Source organism: Schistocerca americana, chromosome X (assembly GCF_021461395.2).
Source record: "Schistocerca americana isolate TAMUIC-IGC-003095 chromosome X, iqSchAmer2.1, whole genome shotgun sequence".
In the NCBI taxonomy this organism is placed as follows: domain Eukaryota; kingdom Metazoa; phylum Arthropoda; class Insecta; order Orthoptera; family Acrididae; genus Schistocerca; species Schistocerca americana.
The window spans coordinates 704,374,251-704,397,381 of record NC_060130.1 but is presented as its reverse complement, the minus strand read 5'-3'; the positions used below and the strand labels follow the sequence as shown (position 1 = coordinate 704,397,381).

General features: G+C 41.2%; 1 protein-coding gene across 1 annotated transcript in view; it reads left to right on the top strand.

Annotated features, from left to right (window-relative positions):
* Nucleotides 1–23,131, top strand: part of LOC124556836 (myrosinase 1-like) — a 260,034-nt gene that overhangs the window by 177,045 nt on the left and 59,858 nt on the right. The window contains exon 10 of the mRNA XM_047130853.1: nt 2,213–2,319. Within this exon, the coding sequence (XP_046986809.1) occupies nt 2,213–2,319 (107 nt within the window). The remainder of the gene's footprint in view (nt 1–2,212; nt 2,320–23,131) is intronic.

Genomic DNA, 23,131 nt, shown 5'->3' with positions numbered 1-23,131 from the left:
GTGTTTATTTACGGTTTATATGAAATGATTTATGGAATGTTATTTCCCTCCTTCAAGACATCAGTGAATGCTACTGTCACTTACCTCGAAGTAAACACTAACTCGTGTGCCGTATTTCAGTCACCTCGGCAAGTCTTACCGCCCACAGTTTCCTTGTTGCCAGACAGACTAATTATTGATGAATTGGAAAGTATAGCACCTACTGAAGCATTCTTTTCGTTAGTATTCTCACTTTGCCTAGTGTAGCATGTATATTTTCATTTCATACTTTTTGGACTCATTTCATTTGTAACACCATTGTACATAATAAAATTTAAAACATTTGTAGCCTCTTCTTCTCTGATTGGCTAGTGGCCATTTAATACCTTCATATAATGCTCTTCTCGACATAAATTAATCACATCAGTGGTTGCATCAGTCAGTTTCCTTTCGGGAAAATAACCTTCTTCAATTGTCGTTTTACGTATTCATTGTTTCCTCGTGTTGGGTAATTAAAGAGACCCTCGCCTACCCGTACTTCATTTTCCACTCTTATGGTATTTAGGTACTTCCGTTCTTCTGGTCTTTTTCTTTCATTATTATCTTTATTTGTTTTTAGGCTAATTTCATCTTTAAGTACCCTATGTATTTATTCTAATAGATTTTCTGGAACTTCATTATTCTCAGTTAAAAGAACAGTGACACTGGAGAACCTTGGCACGAATATCGTTTCTCATATACACGCGTGCCTCTTCAGTGCACACGCGAACAGCTATGGTAATGAAAAGCAGGTTCGTACATTCGCTTTAAAAAAAATAGGAATATAGTACTAATTTCCGAGTTTAGTAATATTTTTCGTAAATGTTGCACCTTTGTCACTTGTTCTGGTACGTCATGAAGATTTCTAACATATTGATGATGAGGTCCCATACCCCGAGGAGCGTAGGGGACGATGCGGGAGACCCGCACCGCTGTACTAGGCAAGGTCCTAGCGGAGGTGGTTTGCCATTGCCTTCCTCCGACTGTAATGAGGATGAATGTTGATGATGAGGACGACACAACTCCCAGCCATCTCGAGGCAGGAAAAATCCCTGACCCTGCCGGGAATCAAACCCGGCATCCCGTACGCGGAAAGCAAGAGCGCTACCGCAAGGCTCTAACATATTGTGTACGTTTAAAGTGGCAACAGCTTGCCTCTGCTGCTACATCTGTTGGAAAAGTATTCCCATTTTTTAATTCTTAATTACTTAATTCAGAGTCAGATTATTTGCAGGAATGCTTTTCTTTCTGTTGCAAAAATCTCCTGGTGACACAACCTCGTTCTTCTATATGGTTGTCAGCAAATTATTCTATGAAGCAATAGGGACGTAGGAATTGCTAATCGATTCGGCTACAGTTATCGTTTCTGTTTGTGTCTATGTCACTGCAAGTATGAAGATGATAATCTTACGGAAATCTTTTTTTCCTCGTTTGACTAATCGTTCAAGTACGGCTGTGTGCTTCACAAATGCCTTCATAATTCGCAGTTAAACTCTGAATGTCGTACACTAGGTGTCCTGTTATATACCACGGTGTTTCCCTTCTTACATACGGCTATTGATTATACATCTTCTTCTCATTTTTTGTATTTCTTCCTTTCATTAGGAAGTCTGTGTTTATTTTCAATTGCCCCTCGTCTTTCGATCACTTTCTCCCTTATGGCAGCAATTTTTCTTACGGATACAATTTTTGTTAACCTCGTACAGTCTGCTCAATGATCTCGATGTGGTTGTTAGTCCTATATATAGATAAAAAATTGTGAGTTAACACTGTTGGTCATTGATCTTCCTTCTGTTGCATCTCTTATTTGTCCTTTCATGTTTCGTTCTACTGTACATAACTACTCTGTCATGCCCCGGATAGAAGTCCAATTCGATGAAAGCATGAAAGTATGGTCTGATGACTAATTATAAAAAAATTCGAAACCGGTATCGACACTTTTTGAATATAGTAACCTGAAACAAATTTGTGGCTGGTTGCTGCACACCATCAACAATTTATTTTATATAACAGCCACGGTCTCCAACCATGTCTGTATCTGACAAAACTGCATCATTCAGTTTTGGTCTGATCTCAAGAGTCCTATTGCTAGCCTAATTGCCTCACTGATTTTCTGCGTTTTGATTGACATATGGAACTATATGACACTTCATTTATTTTCCTGATACTTACAGACAGTATTTTAATTTTGCAGAGTTACCTGCGAGAGCTGTCTACAGCTATTAATGAAGATAACTGCAATATCTTTGGATATTTGGTGTGGAGCTTGATGGACAATTTTGAGTGGATTCGAGGATACACGTACGTAAAAAAATATATATATACCTCTTACTCTTGTTTGTTTCTATTCAATTGGTATGAAGATTGTACACCCTGTCATTTACATATAACTCGTTTATCAGAACTTTGTGTGGGTGTTGTGTGTTTACTGTGTTTCCATTTTCTGTATTCCTTTCCGGTTTTTTTAAATAACACCAGTGTTATTTCGTGATATATAACGAAACATTTTGTATACAATTATTATCCACATTTTTACATATTAAACACTTTGTCCATTTTAGGCTACAGTCATTACTGTGACTCGCGTTTTGCTCCAATATTTTTTTATTTTTTACTTCCGATTCACCGATGTACGCCATCATGGTCGTCATTTCTGTTTGTAAGTTTGTATATCTGAAGAGTTAATTTACTTGCTGCAAAGTATACCTTAAACTTATGGTATTTTAATATTTATCGAATGAGGTTCTGTAACAGGCTTCGCCTAATACTGTGCATTTATTCAATGTGCTAATATCCAAGCATGAGAAAATTGGCAGACTTTAGCAACTGTCGATGGGAATTGGTATCCTACTCAAACACATTTTTAAATGATGGCAATGCCGTCATTAGGCTGTATGTTTTTTATTGCTTCTGCTGCCGCCATGGACGATAAAACGTATGGCATAATGAACACATGCAAAACAAAACGCGACTGCAAGAGCATTACTTACGATATCAGTACACGGCAGATATGTGTACATGTCGTCAAAATATTACCTCTTTCTTTGTTGTTATATTAGTTCCCCGCAAAAGGCTGGTCTAGCACCGTATAAAACCGCTCTTCAGCCTAAGGTTTTACACATTTCATAGAAGTTTTAAAAAATATAAAAAAACACGAAAATGAAGGTGTTGATAAAGTTGTATTTAAGTAGGGAAATCAGGAGTTCAGTGTTGTTGATGTTCGGCCGTATTCTCTTCAACGGTATGTAATTTGACTGGTGTAATGAAGTTTTTTTTTAAGAAATGTAACAACGTGATAATGTCGGTAGAGATAATCAAGAGACAGACGCACAGATATTATTTTATGATATACAGCGTTTAAAGAAAAATCTGAGGTAGCATTTACTTCTAATTATACAGAATGCTCACTATAGTTTGTACGATTTATCGGGCGTATTGGTATTTACGGTAATGTCTAAAGCTAAGAAATCTGCGAAGGTAAGTAGTGTTCCCGATAAGCATCAAGATAGCAGATCATTTTAACTTACAGGCTCAATAAAAGCTGTAGAAAATATCCAACAACGTGTGGGTCAGTTCTTGGAAGGAAATTCTGGGTCACAGGCGCGAGGTTGTCACTGGTAGAACAAGAATTAGTTTTACGATACCTAATCAGTTATCAGGGTCTGGTAAAATCCTTGCTGCTAAAGATTGTCGCTGGTGGAACAAGAATTAGTTTTACGATACCTAAGCAGTTATCAGGGTCTGTGAAAATCCTTGCTGCTAAGGTTATCACTTGTCCATAGGGGCGCTAGTGCACCTGCCTGTGTTCCTGAAAACCGGGCACCAGTGCCAACATTATTTACATAGCATTCTTCAAAGTTGGGTTAACCGTTCAATGAGCTGAAAGGGAGGAAGTGCGTCGCTAAGGCCTCGAAGTCAGTGTGATTGTCACTACCTGCTATAATTCGCTGGCATATGATGCACTGTGTTGCATATGCGCTTTTCCTTTTGCCGTTCTGAATCTGTCAATGGCAATGTAATTAAAATGGTATGTTGCATTCGTCCACCTTGCATCCATTACCGAACTGGCGCCATACAAAGGCTCGGTAATAATGGAGTAGACAAGCGAGACCTGCTCACCATACGCATCCACAACTCATTTTAAAATATTAAGCCCTATAGAAATAGTTTTCAGGTCGGTCGCATGTGACAGTCAACACGTTTCTAATCGAAAACGGGTGTCAGAGACCACAAATTAAATTTGAAATGGTGTCACTCATTGTCCGTTCTGAGCGATTAAAACACGCGTAACATTGAAAACAACCGAGTTTTTAATGAAAAATAGCAAACATATTTTGCCTCCCCAGTTCTTCTGCATCTTAATTATTTTCCACGGTCGGCGTGTTATTCTTGCTGGAGGCTTATCAGTGGTGGAAAAATATCTTTTGAAATCAAATTGATAATAATTAAAATGCCACCTCGTTTCGAAGATCTAATCAAGGTGATAGCTGACCATGCGCTCCAAGTTCTTTCTGATGCAGCACATGAGGACAACACACCAACTGTTATACTGGCATATACTGTACATCCATGCCATGTTTAAGAAGAGAAATTACAACAGCACCTTGAGGTAGTTAATTGCACGATTTCTCACATTAAGTTAAAAACATGGAAGAGGATTCCGTAAGGAGTCACAAATAAATGTTTCAATCCCTGGTTCTGCAGACAACGCCGAATCCAGTTCCCACGTAGAGGAAGGGGCAGTTGTGAATTTTATTGTTTATCCAATTGAAGTCCCAGACTCCTCTCTCAGTAGCCGCTTGGGAGCGACAGGAAATTGATTCCCGCCTAACTTTTCGTGTGTTTACAGATAATTCCTACGCCATGGTCTAGCAGTGTTGGAACATAAACAGTCCTAGGACGCATTTGTTATACAGCAACATTGACATAATAACTCCCACCTCCTCCTGAAATACTCCTTACAGTCTTGGTTTGGAGGAACAGTTGACTTCAGAAAATGTTACCATTTTCACTTTTGGTTCTAAATTACGCAACGGCGTTTGCGCTCGTCACCAAAAATGCTGCTGGGCTCTCTTTAGTTTGTATTTTAATCTGCGTAGAGCCACACGCTTGCCCTTGGTCGTGGCGCTGCTCGTTCCAGCAGATAGTACCATGTTTTCGTACTTGTTACGAACGTTTTGGAACGGATGCATCAAAAACTCGGTGTATCATGGCCTCAAAGTGAACCACCCATTTCGGGACCATCTCTCTATCTTCATATATCCTGAGCGTCTATTTCAATGGCCTTCTTTAGTGGACTGTTTGATCTCTCAGACGTACGGCAATCGGGAGGTGCTCACTGAAATACAAACCCTCAACTCCTTCCCACTTAACAGTAGTCGTAAAGGCTTGCGAGTTTATGTAAGGATTAGCGACAGAGAATGGCACCCTAGCAATATTCAATTTCTTGCTCTATGTTCAGAACAAGTTATCCGACAACAATAGGCCCTCGAGAGTTTGAAGCCGAGAATAGATGGGGTAGCTTGAGCCTCACAGAACACGATGTGTATCCGTAGAGAAGGAATGAAAGGGAGGATTTCGAAACGTTGATAGAAGGCAGATAAAGGGAACTTATTATAGTCATCTTAATCGGCACATGTACAAACGCGGTAAGTTCATGTAAATTACTAGAATGGAGGGATAATGCGTCGTAGCATCGCATATGAAGGAAGGAAGAAAGATCCGGTTTAACGCTCCGTCGACATCGAGGTCTTTAGAGGCGGAGATCAAGCTTGGATTGTGGAAGGATGGGGAAGGAAATCGGCCGCACCCTTTCAGAGGTACCATCCTGGCATTTGTCTGTCGTGATTTAGAGGATGCTGAATGGCCGGACACGGGTTTGAACCGTTGTCCTCCGGTATGCGCGCATTTGAAGATCTCCACTACAATTTAACTTTCTCAACATTCGGGTATTCCTTTCTGTGAAGGCTGTAACGCATAAGCAATGGTGTTTCAGACTCTAAAACCAATTTTTTTCCGAAACCGATCCTCCCTGTTGGAAATCTAAACGGCTACGTGGGAAACTGAGGATTTTTGGATCCATCAGATGATTCCGAGCTATTCTTTTGGTGTTTTGATGACTGAATTGATGTTTCGATGTTTTTATTTTCACGTTGACGTCGGTGGTTTCCTTTTTGTGCCGTTTATTGCCTTCTTGCGTGATTCTGATGGATTTTGTTAATGTTTTACATCTTTTACTGTGCGCATGTGTGATCGTACGGGTGTTAATTGCCTTATTTCATAGGGAAAAAGTTAACTTTTTTAATTATCTTTGTAGCTACCTACTCAGAAGATGCCATGGATGTAGATGACTGCAATTCTTAGTGAGTCTGCTTCGCCTCATCTTAAGTAACTTGTTTTCTCCCCTTCAGCTCTTGTCCGTATTTCCATTCCTCTAACACCTGGTATTCACGAATCTATGCGGCTGGCCGTCGGAGTAGTTCGCGAAACACAGCTGCAACGATCGTGCACACGCTGAGCTGTGAATACTCTGTCCAAATTTTCTGTATGATGATCGGTCTTTCCACGAGACCTTTGCGGAGGCGTAGCATTCGCATTTATAGAGGAGCCGACTTACCATGTTACACTAAAACAAGCGAATGAAGTGTTTTTATAAATGCCGTATCCTCCAGCTTACCATTCAACCTGTTCATTATGTATCTCGTCCATTCATACCTTTTATGATCATTATGATTTTGTGACATTTATCCTCTGAAAGTTGTTGGACGTGAGGTCCGCCAGTTATGCAAAACACCGTTTTTTCTCAGTACCCAAACAGTTTCGGCACCACTGTGCCATCATCAGTGGGTTTTCGTTTTTATTTATTCTGCAATGTAAATATTTTTGTTAAATGGTTATAAAATTATGTGCATCTTTAGTTCAAACATCAGATCGCTTCTTTTTGTAAATACCTTTACATTTGGTGCGCATGAATTTTCTGGTTCACTTGTGTGTTAATTACTACAGGTAGCGTGCCATCTGCAACCAAACGATGTTGATCAGAAAGTTTTTTGCTGGGAGTTAACCTGTCTTCTAGGATGTAATTTGGTTTGTCGCGATGTTTTCACGCCCATATTCGTTTTTACTTACGCAAGTATATCGTTTAGATAGGAGTTCGTTGCAATGTTACACTCGACTCGGCTTGTGCTGACGGGAAGTATGTCCATAGCATGATCTGACTTGTAAAATTTACTTAGATCCTTCTTCAAAACCTACCCTTTTGTGAAACCCAGCAGGCACCCTATTGAACCTTTCTGGTTAAAGTCAATCGTTGCATTTACAGCCCTTATTTCAGATTTAAGTGTATTGGTGATTGCACATAGTTTAATACCTTTTCCAGACTGTTCTAAGACTTCGTTTAAATCGTCGATATCATATGCACCCGGTTTTATTTCCACAAGATCTTTTTCACCATTAATATCCAGATGCTGTTTGTTGTTAGTCTCACTGATATTTGGGATGCTGTTGTACGTCTCCAGTCCAATCAATGCAATACTCCATTCACCAACGCTCAAATCGATTGGTGGGAAGTAATTTGCATGCAATAAGGTGAACGTTCTTCAAACGTCAAAGTGTACGACACTGCATGTGAACCTCAACTGTTGATGGAATGTTTAGCCGGCCGGGTGGCCGAGTGGTTCTAGGCGCTATAGTCTGGAACCGCGGGACCGCTACGGTCGCAGGTTCGAATCCTGCCTCGGGCATGGCTGTGTGTGATGTCCTTAGGTTAGTTAGGTTCAAGTAGTTTTAAGTTCTAGGGGACTGATGACCCCAGAAGTTAAGTCTTATAGTGGTCAGAGCCATTTTTTTTTTTTTTTAATGTTTAAAGCCCCTCCTTATAGAGCATGTTTCTTCTTCTTTGCAAATGTCAAGAGAAACGTCATGCATAGATGTCCACAGAGGTATGTATTAAAGTCCTTACAGCGCCGATGATTGTAGGATACACGTCTTCTGTGAGGGAAGTATTGTTGTAATTATTCTGGCAGTTGCAGGTCACCAAACGAATCGAAATAGTAGACGGTACCTGCATTTTTCGTAACATATGATACCTAGTGGGTGCTGGGGCCTCCAACAACATCTAAATTCACAATGCAACATTCGCCAGTTTTCCACATAGTCTTCGGTAATGTATCCCGCATACACAAACCACGGAATCTTCGTATGTTGAATTTGTTTCTAACAAACTTAAGAAGATCAGTATTTGTGAGTGGTCGATCTCGTAGGACCGTTAATGCAATCCGTCATCAGGCCACAAGTGGCCCATCGGGACCAACCGACAGCCGTGTCATCCTGAACTGAGGATGCGGATAGGAGGCGCGTGTGGTCAGCGCACTGCTCTCCCAGTCGTTACGATGGGTTTCTTTGACCGGAGCCACTACTATTCGGTCGAGTAGCTCCTCAATTTGCATCACGAGGCTAAATGCACCCCGAAAAATGGCAAAAGCGCATGGCGACCTGGATGGTCACCCATCCAAGTGCAGGCCACGTCCGACATCGCTTAACTTGGGGGATCTGACGGGAACCGGTGTATCCACTGCTGCAGGGCCTTTGCCTAGGACCACTAATGGGCTTTTTCTATTTATGAAGAGCCCAAGTCCTTTCCTGTACAGTTTCAAGTATAGTCATTTTCCGATGGCTGCAGCTTCCATCATGCAGTTATGTCTTCTTGCATCTTCTAACTGCGCTTGGAAGTGTAACCAATATAGCTCAGTCCAAATGCACTGATCGGGAGGTGTAGTAGAGCACTGTACTCGATTGATTCCAATCACCTCCACATTTGGAGAGTGTTTGCTTGGTTTTCTGTATGTCTGTGTACATCCATGTCTCGTGGAAGGCTCCCAGAACCCTGTCCCCCCGCTATTGTGAATAAAGTTGGAGGTATGCGCAGGGAACTAGAGACATATTACTAGACTCTTCTGAGAATGGTGAATGCGTTAAATGAGTTAGTTAATTAAGTCGGTAAGAAAGTAGCCGACTTAACTGAAAAGGTCGAGGCTATTGAGGGGAAAATAGATGTAGAGTTCCTTGTTATTGAGAAGGGGGAGTAGGTACACAATAAGAGGAAGAAGAAAATGAGCGGATGTATAAAGCCTAACGCTACAGAGATGTCTGATTAGTATACACCAAGATGCCAACGAAGCAGAAAGTGATTCAAGGGCAGAAAGCAGACCGTGAGAAATTACGGTTGCTGAGGTTAGGGCGTATGGATCGATAGCAAACACTAAGACAGACCTTCAAGCCGGTTACTGAATCTCTCCGAAAACTCTCAGAAAAATCAAAACCACACGATAACGATTGTGTTGCCATTAACGAATGCATTGTCCGTCACGCCCCTGGTCAGATAGATAGAATATTCGGCGTTAGCTGGAGACGACCGTACATGTTGCGTACACTTCCTATAACTGTAACTGATGACACAATACAGATTGGTGATAGGCGGTTTGAGAAAACACCCGGCTTAATGAACCTTATTTTCCTAAGAGCTACCAAAAAACATATAAATTATTCAGTAAATGATAGGGAAATGCACCGTGAAATGCTGCACATGACTGATATACGTAAGATGGCGAAAAGCCTGAGAAACAAGAAACATGAAACCATTATAAAACCAATACTTGAAGGCGAAAACGGCAACAACAATTACAACAACAACAGCAGCAGCAGCGGTGATGGTACTGCCATTCAGCATAAAGCAGTGAACGATCAAATCCAGCAGTATACATATTATGGCGACCCCAACGAGCTAATAGATTGACTACGGCTGCACATGGCATCAGCTGCTGCAGGCAATACAGCTCATTCGAATGAGGTTGTTTCAAATGGTTCAAATGGCTCTGAGCACTATGGGACTTAACATCTATGGTCATCAGTCCCCTAGAACTTAGAACTACTTAAACCTAACTAACCTAAGGACATCACACAACACCCAGTCATCACGAGGCAGAGAAAATCCCTGACCCCGCCGGGAATCGAACCCGGGAACCCGGGCGTGGGAAGCGAGAACACTACCGTACGACCACGAGCTGCGGACGAGGTTGTTTCAATAACCTCTGAGCTTAGAGAGAGAGGTATCATCGAATAAGTATGGAGACAGTAGTTCGAGAGCTGCAGAAACCAGCACGCAAAACATACCCTCGTAGGCATGTTATGATTAAATGATTCACATAAAAATAATGGATTCAAATATATTTTAACGGTTATTGATACATACTCCGAATTTGCTTGGGTATTACCTGTTAAAACAAAAACGGGTAGAAATGTCGCCGATGTTTCTGAGCATTTGCTACAGACAGGGACGAATCGATGTCCAGACAACCTCCAAACTGATCACGGCGGAAAGTTTTACAATAGGTATTTCAAGACTGTGATGCAGCGGTATGGAATACATCACTACTCAACATTAACTCACCTGAAGGCAAGTATCGTGGAGCGTCTGAACAGAACAATAAAAGGTCAAATGTGGATGAGTTTTAACCTTCGCGGCTCATACAAATGGACAGATATCCTCCCAGAAATAATTCCTCAGTATAATCGAACCAAACATACCACAATAAAAATGAGACCAATCGATGTTCGTGATAATGGACTCATGGATACGGTGTACTATCGCATTAAAATGCTGAACACACCGCAGACAGAAATTTATTGTAGGTGACTTGGTGCGTATCTCAAAACACAAGCCGGCATTTGAGGAATCATACCTACCGAACCGATCAACCGAGATATTTACAGTTCCAATGGTGCAAAGAACGAATCCTAGAACTTATATATTGAAGGATAGTAAAGGTGAAGAAATTGCAGGCTGCTTCTACGCCGAGGAGTTGCAGAAAAGCTCAAAACCGGGTGATTTTCTCGTGAAGAGAGTCATAAGAGATCTTGGAAATAAAGCACCAGTCAAATTGCTTGGTTTTCCTGCTACACAAAATAGTTGGATTGATGCAAACGATTTGCTATATAATGAGAGCGCATAGTTCACAACCACCGCAGTAGCATAACATGCGTGCTAGGAGACGCATTAGAGGAGGTGGTGGTATTCTAGACAAACTGCCAGTGGAATTACACATCCCTGTGCATAACTACTGTGGAACTGGGACAAAGCATCAGAAACGCTTGGCACAAGGTGGTAAAGGGGTTAATCTGCTCGACGAAGCATGTATGGAACACGACATTGCAGAAGCTGCAAATAAAGATCTATCAGGTCGTCACATTGATTTTAGCTGATAAGGCTAAGGCGATACGGCGAAGAAAGGATATTGGTATAGGTCAACGCATTGCGGCGTTTGCAGTTGATAAAACCATGCGAGGAAAAATTAAGTTGGGTTTAATAGTGATGAATTTCAAGCGAGTTATAGATGCTGCACGTTGTGCACTAAACAAGAAGAAGAAGAAGAATAAGAAGGGCGGGAAACAGAGCTGTTTGAAGAACTCTATCCTGACAGCGATGTATGCAGCTAAAAACGCCCTGGGGCAGAAGGATGCGAGAACAGGAAGATCGGTTAAAGCACCTCAAGTTCTACCAATAGCCAAGATATCTAGTGGTTTTCTTCCATTTCTTATTCCAGCCCTCCCCGCGCTCTCGGCGGTAGGTTCCCTCGCTGATGGTGCTGCAGCTGTCGCTCGAACAGTCAATAATGCGATAAACTCCCAAGCACAGTTAAAAGAGGTAAGAAGATATAACCGCATGATGGAAACCGCAGCCATCGGAAAAGGACTATACTTCAGACCGTACAGGAAAGAACTTGGGCTATTCATAAATAAAATAAAGCCCATTAGCAGTCTTACCAGATCAATCACTCACAAATACTGATCTTCTTAAGTTTGTTAGAAACAAATTCAACGTACCAAGATTCCATGGCGTGTTTATGCGGGATACATTACCGAAGACTATGTGGAAAACTGGTGAATGTGGCATTCCGAATTTAGATGTTGCTGGTGGCCCCAGCACCCATTGGGTATCATATGTTATGAAAAATGCGGATACCGTCGACTATTCCGACTCATTTGGTGACCTGCAACAGACAGAAGAATTACAACAATACTTCCCTCACAGAAGACGTGTATTCTACAATTATAGGCGCTATCAGGACTTTAATACATACCTCTGTGGACATCTATGCATCATGTTTCTCTTGAAGTTCACAAAGATGAAGAAGCATGCTATATAAGGAGGAGCTTTAAACATTCGTACATCAGTTGAGGTTCAGGTGTAAAGTCGTACACTTTGATGTTAAAACAACGATCATCTGTATTGCATGCAAATTACTTCTCGCCAATTGATTTGAGCGTTGGTGAATGGAGTATTGCATTGATTGGACTGGAGATGTACTACAGCATCCCAAATATCACTGAGACGAACAACAAACAGCATCTGGATATTAATGGTGAAAAAGATATTGTGGAAATAAAACCGGGTGCATATGATATCGGCGACTTAAACTAAGTCTTAAAACAGTCTGAAAAACGTATTGAGCTATGTGCAAACACCAATAACCTTAAATCTGAAATAAGGACTGTAAATGCAACGATTGACTTTAACCAGAATGATTCAATAGGGTGCCTGCTGGGTTTCACAAAAGGGCAGGTTTTGAAGAAGGATCTAAGTAAATTTTACAAGTCAGATCATACTGTGGACATACTTCCTGCCAGCACAATCGGAGTCGAGTTTAACATTGCAACGAACTCCTATCTCAACGATGGTCTGATTCATACTATTTGCGGATTCTTCCCCGCAGTTGCAATGGGGTTAAGGTTGTTGAGACCCCTGCCAATGCAATATAACTTCCAGTGACAGCTCAAACATGGGATTATTTGGAGCTGCGTATTGTGGACCAGAATAACCAACTTGTTGACTTTCATGGTGAGGAGATCATTGTACAATTACATCTCAGGTGGGGTGGGCATACGGTATAAAACATGTGCACGCATTCCACAGCATGTCACTTTGCTACCGAACAGCGAAGTAATAACACGTGCGAACTACGAGTTTCTTTAATCAGTTGGCTTGAGCCCGCATCTCGTGGTCGTGCGGTAGCGTTCTCGCTTCCCACGCCCGGGTTCCCGGGTTCGATTCCCGGCGGGGTCAGGGATTTTCTCTGCCTCGTGATGGCTGGGTGTTGTGTGCTGTCCTTAGGTTAGTTAGGTTTAAGTAGTTCTAAGTTCTAGGGGACTGATGACCATAGCTGTTAAGTCCCATAGTGCTCAGAGCCATTTGAACCATTCAGTTGGCTTGAAACCGCACAATGACGTCCTCACTCAATGTAACCAGTCCGGTAAAGTATGATGAGAGAATTATACGTCAGGATTACTTCTCTCATGAATCTTACACTTCAACCACATTTAACAACAACGATGAAATTTGGACTGTCATCCAGCACCAAAATGCAGTCGCGCTTCCATGCAAGAGTTTCATATATCCAGAGGGGTCATGCAAGAAAACCGATGGCAGCGATGCAGTGGGATCCTAGCTGACACACAACGCTTTAGCATTCCTGTTCCAAGATATACGCTATGAACTCAGTGGATCTGAGATCGACCATACACGCAATGTCGGCGTGACATCGACCCTTAAAACATACATCTCTGCATCACCCGCAGATTTGAATAGTTCAGAAAAAGCGGGATGTTTCATAGACGATCCAGAGGATATAACAGTTGCAGAGTACAAGCGATTTACTGCTTCCATACCTCTAAAAATGCTTATGGGGTACTTTGAGGACATGAGACAGATTATTATGAACGCTAAACAGGAGCTCATTTTGGTGCGGAGTGCGACGGACAATAACTCATACATTCAAGGAGCACAAGAGGAGAATATGATCACAATCAGCAAGCTAATATGGGAAATGCCTCACATCAGTGTATCCGACCAGGAGCGTTTGAAGCTTTTAAAAGTCCTGAAATCCGGTGCATTTCTGTCACTGATATTTCACTTGTGGGAGGTTTCCGAGTACCCAGTATTACCGAATGCAAGCAGACAAACATGGGCCATTAAAACCTCTTCGCAGATAGAGACACCTAGATTCATCATACTTGCGTTTCAGACTGATAGAAGTGGTAATATAGCAAATGATTCCACAGTTTTCGACAACTGCAAGTTAACTAATGCCAAAGTCTACCTCAATTCAGAATTATACACATATGACAATTTACATCTGCAGTGGAATCAAAATGTATACAGTCTAGCTTATGACATATGCAGGGTTTCGTGCTTCTTACTATGAAATTGCCGAAGGAGAGGGAGGAGGGTGTCTACTCAGTCCACGTATATTCAAAGAGCTTTCACTGATCATCGTAATAGACTGCTCAAAACAGAACAAGATAATTAAGTCTGTGCGAATCGAATTTGTATCTTCGACAAATTTCCCAGAACACACTGCCGCATATGCTCTAGTTCCACATGACCATGTGATCAACTACGACCCACTCACTGGTGTTGTGCAACGAGCTGTATAAATGAATAGGTGCTGCACCATACCTAGAGCATTTCACTGCGGCGTCTCAAGGTGTGAACATCATTGCAGCTGCTCAGGGTTTCTATGATGGTGAGCATAGACAGCTCATATTTAAATATGTTGCGTTTGTAGTGTACACACAAGATGCTAGAATAATAGAGACATTCTCAACAAACATTGCGTCACCGAGGTCGTTCAAGTACCTGAAGTGTGCTAAGACCTGGAAGAGTGCAAAGTGGTTAACACATTTCTACCATGGAATTCACTGGGATTATCCTGGCATACCCTATAAAGATATGGTGATGACGCTTAAATTATTCCATCACACAGATACCATCGCCTATGTGAAGGGGAAGGAGAAGATCTCCTGGATGCGTCGAATCTATAAGTTTGCTGCTATTCAAGACCTGGAATTGTACTGGTGTTTCATGTATGAAAAAAGCGTTGCTGTGTCTGCTTATGACACTGTAAAATTACTTTTAAGTTGGACCAGAAATAAATGAATTTTTACCTCAAAACCTCTGTATTCTTTTCTCTCAACATTGCTCCCGCGGTAACAGTGTACAGTTTTTTAACCACATGCTGTGCCTGTGGTTTTCTTCAAGTACAGGAGATATAACTTTACATATGTCTGCTATCTAGCTTTGGAGGCGGACACAATCACATGCCTCCTGCTCCGATAACCCAATTCGTGCTGCATGATAGGCATAATTCTATGCAACCGTTACATACGCTACTTGCCATTAAAATTGCTACACCAAGAAGAAATGTAGATGATAAACGGGTATTCATTGGACAAATATATTGTACTAGAATTGACATCTGATTACATTTTCACGCAATTTGGGTACATAGATCCTGAGAAATCAGTACCCAGAAAAACCACTTCTGGCCGTAAAAACGGTCGTGATACGCCTGGGCATTGAGTCAGAGCTTGGATGCCGTGTACAGGTACAGCTGCCCATGCAGCTTCAACACGATACCACAGTTCATCAAGAGTAGTGACTGGTATATTGTGACGAGCCAGTTGCTCGGCCACCATTGACCAGACGTTTTAAATTGATGAGAGATCTGGAGAATGTGCTGGCCAGGGCAGCAGTCGAACATTTTCTGTATCCAGAAAGGCCCATACAGGACCTGCAACATGCAGTCGTGTGTTATCCTGCTGAAATGTAGGGTATCGCAGGGATCGAATGAAGCTTAGACTCACGGATATTAACACATCTGAAATGTAACGTTTACTGTTCAAAGTGCCGTCAATGCGAAAAAGAGGTGACCGAGACGCGAAACCAATGGCACCCTATACCATCACGCTGGGTGATACGCCAGTATGGCGATGACGAATACACGCTTCCAAACACGGATGCGAGCATCATGATGCTGTAAACAGAACCTGGCTTCAGGTGGTAGAGGGTGGAACTCAGTATAGAGGCAGTCGGCTCTGTGTGATGTTAGTGGGCGCGATGTGGCTTTACTGCAGAAAGGAAACAGATATCATTAGTGACAGTGCGTGTTCTGTACATAAACCATGAATGAGACAATAGCGCGCGGAAAACAGTTATCATGAGATGAAAAAACAAAAATTGTTGCGTACAAGTAAATGGAACACTCTAATCGCCAAATCGCCAAGAAATTGAACCGTTCAAGTACAATGATTGATAATTTCGCCAGACTCGGTGCACGATGTGGACATATCGTAAAATATGGACTAGGTAGAAAATTATTTGAGGCATCGAAACCGTTACTTTTACGCAAGGCAACACCTCAATCCGTTATCCTTCTTCTCAGCTTGTTGCTGATTTATGGTTATCAGTAACTTCCAGAAGTGTACGACACATTTTGTCAAATGACAAACATCTTGTGTTCAAGAAACGGCTGCAGAAACCTCCCCTAACAGCCAGACGCCAATAGGCTACATTGGAGTCAGCTGAAGAACATATGTCATGGACTTCAGATTGGGATAAAGTTATCGTCAGTGATCTGAAGAAGTTTAATTTCGGTGGGCCGCTAGATTTCACTATTATCGGCATGATATGAGACAAAGCAGTAGATAAGAATCAGGAGAAATTTTGGTGTTAAAAGTGTTATGATTTGGACAGGCTTCTGGGTTAAGAGTGAATAACGCATTGCTTGGCTGAACACTACAATGAGCTCTGACATCTACTCTAGATGCGAGAGACAGTATTTACTAGAATGTATAACGACCTAGAGAATGTTTAACGCAATGGAGGGCCGTATGTGAGCTGAGAATTGCGATATGAGAAGAACGGGCGACAATTTCGCTGAAAGAACTGCAAATCTTAACAAAGCCAATGTCGAACAGAATTTGTGAGGTAATTAGGAAAAACGGAGGTTGGACAATGTAGTAACAGTGCAATAGCACAACAGGACAGTGAGTGCCTTTATACCAATTTCTGTCCAGGAAATGCAAACGCCTTGATTTATTGCTCATGTTATGAAAGAAACTACGTAATTTATGCCTTATATTTCTCTACTCCCCCCCCCCCCCCCCCCTCCCCAAGAACCATGGACCTTGCCGTTGGTGGGGAGGCTTGCGTGCCTCAGCGATACAGATAGCCGTACCGCAGGCGCAACCACAACGGAGGGGTATCTGTTGAGAGGCCAGACAAACGTGTGGTTCCTGAAGAGGGGCAGCAGCCTTTTCAGTAGTTGCAGGGGCAACAGTCTGGATGATTAATTTATCTGGCCTTGTAACACTACCCAAAACAGCCTTGCTGTGCTGATATTGCGAACGGCTGAAAGCAAGGGGAATCTACGGCCGTAGTTTTTCCCGAGGGCATGCAGCTTTACTGTATGATTAAATGATTATGGCGTCCTCTTGGGTAAAATATTCCGGAGGTAAAATGCCCCATTCGGATCTCCGGGCGGGGACTACTCAACAGTACGTCATTATCAGGAGAAAGAAAACTGGCGTTCTACGGATCGGAGCGAGGAATGTCAGATCCCTTAATCGGGCAGGTAGGTTAGAAAATTTAAAAAGGGAAATGGATAGGTTAAAGTTAGATATAGTGGGAATTAGTGAAGTTCGGTGGCAGCAGGAACAAGACATCTGGCCAGGTGAATACGGGGTTATAAATACAAAATCAAATAAGGGTAATGCAGGAGTCCGTTTAATAATGAATAAAAAAATAGGAATGCGGGTAAGCTACTCCAAACAGCATAGTGAACACATTATTGTGGCCAAGATAGACACGAAGCCCACGCCTACTACAGTAGTACAAGTATATATGCCAACTAGCTCTGCAGATGACGAAGAAATTGAAGAAATGTATGATGAAATAAAAGAAATTATTCAGATAGTGAAGGGAGACGAAAATTTAATAGTCATGGGTGACTGGAATTAGGTAGTAGGAAAAGGGAGAGAAGGAAACGTAGTAGGTGATATGGAGTGGGGCTAAGAAATGAAAGAGGAAGCCACCTGATAGAATTTTGCACAGAGCACAACTTAATCATAGCTAACACTTGGTTCAAGAATCATAAAAGAAGGTTGTATACATGGAAGAAGCCTGGAGATAATGACAGGTTTCAGATAGATTACATAATGGTAAGACAAAGATTTAGGAACCAGGTTTTACATTGTAAGACATTTCCAGGGGCAGATGTGGACTCTGACCAAAACTGCAAAAAGGTGGGAATTTAAGAAGATGGTACCTGGATAAACTGACTAATCCAGAGGTTGCACAGAGTTTCAGGGAGAGCATAAGGAAACAATGGACAGGAATGGGGGAAAGAAATACAGTAGAAGAAGAATGGGTAGCTTTGAGGGATGAAGTAGTGAAGGCAGCAGAGGATCAAATAGGTAAAAAGACGAGAGCTAGTAGAAATCCTTGGGTAACAGAAGAAATACTGAATTTAATTGATGAAAGGAGAAAATATAAAAATGCAGTAAATGAAGCAGGCAAAAAGGAATACAAACGTCTCAAAAACGAGATCGACAGGAAGTGCAAAATGGCTAAGCAGGGATGGCTAGAGGACAAATGTAAGGATGTAGAGGGTTATCTCACTAGGGGTAAGATAGATACTGCCTACAGGAAAATTAAAGAGACCTTTGGAGAGAAGAGAACCACTTGTGAATATCAAGAGCTCAGATGGAAACCCAGTTCTAAGCAAAGAAGGAAAAGCAGAAAGGTGGTGGGAGTATATAGAGGGCCTATACAAGGGCAAGTAGACAACATTCCATTAGAACTACTGACGGCCTTGGGAGAGCCAGTCCTGACAAAACTCTACCATCTGGTGAGCAAGGTGTATGAGACAGGCAAAATACCCTCAGACTTCAAGAAGAATATAATAATTCCGATCCCAAAGAAACCAGGTGTTGACAGATGTGAAAATTACCGAACAATCAGTTTAATAAGTCACGGATGCAAAATACTAACGCGTATTCTCTACAGACGAATGGAAAAACTGATAGAAGCTGACCTCGGGGAAGATCAGTTTGGATTCCGTAGAAATATTGTAACACGTGAGGCAATACTGACCCTACGACTTACCTTAGAAGATAGATTAAGGAAGGGCAAAACCTACGTTTCTACCATTTGTAGACTTAGAGAAAGCTTTTGACAATGTTGACTGGAATACTCCCCTTCAAATTCTGAAGGTGGCAGGGGTAAAATACAGGGAGCGAAAGGCTATTTACAATTTGTACAGAAACCAGATGACAATTGTAAGACTCGAGGGGCATGAAAGGGAAGCAGTGGTTCGATAGGGAGTGAGACGGGGTTGTAGCCTATCCCAGATGTTACTCAATCTGTATATTGAGCAAGCAGTGAAGGAAACAAAAGATAAATTCAGAGTAGGAATTAAAATCCATGGAGAAGTAATAAAAACTTTGAGGTTCGCCGATGACATTGTAATTCTGTCGGAGACAGCAAAGGACATGGAAGACCAGTTGAACAGAATGGACAGTGTCATGAAAGGAGGGTATAAGATGAACATCAACAAAAGCAAAACGAGGATAATGGAATGTAGTCGAATTAAGTCGGGTGATGCTGAAGGAATTATATTAGGAAATGAGACACTTAAAGTAGTAAAGGAGTTTTCTACTTGGGGAGCAAAATAACTGATGATGGTCAAAGTAGAGAGGATATCAAATGTAGACTGGTAATTTCAAGGAAAGCGTTTCTGAAGAAGAGAAATTTGTTAACATCGAGTATTTATTTAAGTGTCAGGAAGTCGTTTCTGAAAGTATTTGTATGGAGCGTAGCCATGTATGGAAGTGAAACATGGACGATAACTAGTTTGGACAAGAAGAGAATAGAAGCTTTCGAAATGTGGTGCTACAGAAGAATGCTGAAGATTAGGTGGGTAGATCATATAACTAATGAGGAGGTGTTGAATAGGATTGGGGAGAAGAGAAGTTTGTGGCACATCTTAACTAGAAGAAGGGATCGGTTGGTAGGACATGTTCTGAGGCATCAAGGGATCACCAATTTAGCATTGGAGGGCAGCGTGGAGGGTAAAAATCGTAGAGGGAGACCAAGAGATGAATACACTAAACAGATTCAGAAGGATGTAGGTTGCAGTAGGTACTGGGAGATGAAGAAACTTGCACAGGATAGAGTAGCATGGAAACCTGCATCAAACCAGTCTCAGGACTGAAGACCACAACAACAACATTTCTCATCTACTTTCATAATAAATTCGATATAGTAGGCTACAGACTTGTACTAATGCTTCCGAAGGAATCCTGACTTTATACTGATTACCACTACTTTATATTTCACTGAGAATGTAAGAAAAGAATGAAAAGTTCACGTATTTTTCTGTCTTGCAAGTGATATTCAGATAAGTGCAGATACTTCCTGTACTCCAGTTTTTAGTTGTTTTGGATATTGATTGGCCACACAGGAAGAAACACCTCGTGTTGAAGGTACAACGCTATTGCAAATTCTTAGAACTCAGAGCTATCTGGCATTTTCAGCTGTAAGTTGAACAGCCGCGAACGCCAAATACTTGGTTGATTTCACGAAAACTGCATCTAGGTATATTGCGACTAGTCAACGTCCATTACGTGTTCTGCCTTTTTATTCAGACTGGTACTGAACTGACACGGCTGTTTATGTGGTGAGGTACCATGCAAGTTCTGTTTGAGAAAATGAAGAAGTATCGTGGGCGGTGAAAGGGGGGGAGGGGGGGGAGGGAAGTTGGCGGAGTGTACACTATGTCGAGGGCTACATTACTAAGGTACAGTTCAACATCGAACGCATAGTCATGCCTCAAAATATTATTCTTCGCAGACCTAGAGATATTTTGCCTTCTTTTCATAACAGATTTAAGATCGCTTCCTTGGCTGTATCATAATCACATTACGATATACGTCTTTACAGTCGCCAGAAATCTACGTGTATTTCAGTACATAAATAATTATGGAAACTGTAATTTTTTGCTGCTGTACCAAAATTAGAGTTATTGTCGTTTTACAGCCAGCACAATTTGTGAGACTTGCTTTACTCAAAACTTCCAGACACAGGTGGAGCTAGGAGGGACATCAGCTCCATAGGAATGACCAGATTCACTAGGTTCTGTGCCAGGTGTTGTATTTTTTCCCTTCGTCGTTCCATTCAGACACATACGTGACCGGACGAGCAACAAGACAGCTTATAATTCGGACCTGACTGCATGCATGCACTCATCTTACCGCTCAAATAGCGTGTAAACAAAAATTATTGTCACACAGTACTTGAGACAGTGATATCAATTACCTTATTTTTATGTACAATGGGCACTGTTAACAAACCTCGTCAGTGACTAAATTGTTATTGGATATGATTCTGCTGTGATGGTGTTCGTGATATTATTATTTTGTTGTAAGCAGAGATTTTAGATGGTAAAATAAAGACACCCTTTATTAGCGAAAGTACATCGTAAAAAATTGAGGTTCTGGATGTAGAAGATTTCCGGTTTGGAATTACCTGCATTTTTGTACCATCTTTGAATCCGTGAAAACAGTCGTTACATTCACACAGAAAACAAAAAGTAGAAGTAAAGGAGTCTTTTCAAGATTATTTTCAGCTATCTAGAATGAAAGTCGTCAGCACAGTAGAAGATTTTGAAGGTTATTAAGCAGGATAATCTGGGTACAACATTGTACCGAGGACAAGGATAGGACAATGCTTCTACAGTGGCTGGGGAGCGTACAGGAGTTCAAGCAAGAATTCGTGAACTTAATTCTAAGGCACTATTTCCGCCCTGGCCAAACCACTGTCTCAGTGTGTGCAGATTACACGCTTTTGCGACAGTCCCATCATGTGTGGCTTATTTTGGGACCGCAGAATTTTTTTATTTGTTTTACTCAGTTTTTAACAACAAATGAACAATCCTTGTAAAAAACTTTGAAGTCACAGTTAAGAAAATTTCAGATACACGATGGAGTGCTCACTATCTAGCTGTTAAGCTTTAAAAAAGATAACGGATGCCACTGAGAAACTGTCTGATTTTTTTGTAAACTGTGGGACCCAGAGGAGCTGCTCGAACTATTTTACCTGCATTATGTGATTTCTCGCAATTGTTTTTTTCTGTTTTTGGAGTACTGTCTGCCTATAACGCTCTAAAGTATTAAACACGCTATTGGAGTCAGCATCTACATATCATCACCGATTTCATGCAAATTTATCGTATATGCAGGGTGTAGTCATACCCTCCCACACATCACTATTAAAATTCTCTATCTCTGCACAAGTTCTGAAAATTTCGTGAGGTGTAAGATATAAAAAAAAAAAACTTTTTACTTATCCTCATTTTCTTTTCCTGTTGTTGGCTACAAATATTGCGTCTGGGGGTACATTCTTGCGGCAGATATTTTGATTTATAACTTTGTGGGTTCCTGGTGACTAAATAACTGATGAAGATTTACCTGTATTATTCTTGAATTTTATTCTTTGTCAATTTTTTCCACATCACACCGTCCTTCCAATTTCCACTTCTATCACACCACAAATTACATTATTAGTGACAAATCAAAAACACGTCTGATTTCATCAGAGGCATGCCCACTACTACCTTTACTTACATTCACAGTACTCACAATATTCCAAAGAGTTTACAAAGCAAAATAGTTTAAAAGTTTTTGGCAAAAGAAGACTCTTTACTAAGCCACATAATTACTTTATAAATGAGTCCAGAAATAAATTTATTAATTAGCGTTAGATTGTGCAATTAATAATATGAATTTTAAAACTATACCAGATATTTCGTAAAATCAAATATTTCTCCAAGAAGAAGAATTTTAGCTGTATCCATTGTAGCAATTTAATTTCTTTTTATCCATTTTATCCTGAAATATAATACATCGTATCAAATGAAATTCTTTCAGTGAAACAGCCGAGCTAATGTTCACCTATACAACAATCGATAGTATAAATGGTATCGATTATTTCCATAGAAAAAGGTAATGCTAGAGGAGGGTGTCCCATTACAAGGGCTTGGCTAGGAATGAAAGTGGGAGCTCCAGATGGCCAAGCGTTTAGAAAAAAATAACGGTCCGTGCGGGGAATAAGTCATTTAAGTTACCATAGTTCCCAGGTAGCGGTTAGCGCACCGGAAGGAGTACAGAATGGTAATTCGAGGGTCGTAGGTTCGAGTACCTGTGGGAGAGCCAACTTCTG